Source organism: Phanerochaete carnosa (assembly GCF_000300595.1).
Source record: "Phanerochaete carnosa HHB-10118-sp unplaced genomic scaffold PHACAscaffold_953, whole genome shotgun sequence".
In the NCBI taxonomy this organism is placed as follows: domain Eukaryota; kingdom Fungi; phylum Basidiomycota; class Agaricomycetes; order Polyporales; family Phanerochaetaceae; genus Phanerochaete; species Phanerochaete carnosa.
Window position 1 is genome coordinate 873 of NW_006768580.1, and position 1,378 is coordinate 2,250.

General features: G+C 61.2%; 1 protein-coding gene across 1 annotated transcript; it reads right to left on the reverse strand.

Moving 5' to 3' along the window:
* Nucleotides 1-254: 254 nt before the first annotated feature.
* Nucleotides 255-1,234, reverse strand: PHACADRAFT_203230 (uncharacterized protein; the record flags this gene model as incomplete). The annotated part of the gene is made up of 2 exons (XM_007403269.1): nucleotides 255-836; nucleotides 890-1,234. 2 exons carry the CDS (start codon nucleotides 1,232-1,234, stop codon nucleotides 255-257), a joined length of 927 nt encoding a protein of 308 aa, XP_007403331.1.
* Nucleotides 1,235-1,378: the final 144 nt, after the last annotated feature.

Consider the following 1,378-nt stretch of genomic DNA (forward strand, 5'->3'; position numbering starts at 1 on the left):
GGGTGTCAAAGGAGCCATCCAGTTCAACCTAGAGATATATTGTCATGCCGGTGCCCGAAGGTTTAGTATCTGCCAAACAATGCTCGACGACCAGCGAAAAACAAGAGCCGACCCACACGCCAAGTAGTGTAAGCTTTGGCACAGACAATGTTTATGGTGGTGTCGTGATGCAAGATGTGTACGGTATCCAAAAAATGAAATGCAGGTCTCATGTTTCTCCTTTGCGCACATCCCCACGCAGCTGCTACTCTTTCTCAGTTATACTTGTTTAGTCTCGCTCGCGGCCCGATTTGCAGCTGCCCAATAGGTCGTCCATTCGCGTCCACCTTTATCGGAAACTTTTTGCTACTCTCGTCAGCCGCGACACGCTTGCGCTTGCTTGCTGGGGGGTCCAGCGACCAGTCTGAGACAAACTTGGGGCGCTGCGGCACTGCGCCGCTGCCAGACGCCATCCGTGCCTGTGAGCTGAACGTCGACCGCAGCCGGAATGTTTTCGAGGACACACGGGACGAAGCAACAGATGGTGCACGCGAGGAGTGCGATGCGCTGGGCGCGGGCGTGGAGGGTCGGGACGGCGAGCTGTCGAGGTCGATGTCTTCGGCGTATACGACGCTGGAGGTCTCCCAGCTCTGGCTTCGGGACGAGCCCTGCACAAACTCGCCGAAGGCGTCCAGCGGACCGGGCTCGTCGAACGAGTACTCGATCTGGCTCTGCTGCCGGAGATCCTCGTTCTCTTGCCGCTGCTGCTCCGCCGACTCGCGCTGCGTCTCGAGCTCCGCCGTCGTCTTTTGCAGCTCGGCCTCGAGGTCGGTGACCTTGTTTCGTAGGCGGCGTTCCTGCTCAGCAGTGAGCACCGCAGCGAGCCCCAAAATACAGAGGCAAAACGTACCGTGCTTCTCGCCTGTTCAGCCTCCATCTGCAGCCCGGCGATTTTCTTCTTGTCTGCCTGCTTCGCGCCCTCGAGCTTCTGCACCTCTCCCTTGAGACGCGCGGCCTCGCTCGCGCCGCGGTCGGCCGTGGCGATCGCATCTTCCAGCAGCTGTTCCCGCTTCGACGCCTCCTCGTTCAGTGTTCCGATCTCTTGCCCGAGACGCGCGCGCTTCCGCTCGCTCTCCTGCACAAGTCGGTCCTTCTCGCGCAGCGCACCGTACGCTTTGCACACGGTGTCGCGGAGGAAGGTGGCGACGGCCAACAGGAGCGCCTTGACATGGTCGTCCTTCTCGTCTGTCTGCATGCTCCCGAACACCCCGAGAAGGCGCTCCGCGGCACGCTGTACCGACTGCGAGCTGCACGCACCGTCGAGTGCCTTGATGCACTCGACCGCCTGCCGCGCCCGCTTGTGCACCTGCTCGGCATACCCGCCCGCCGATAGGGTCAT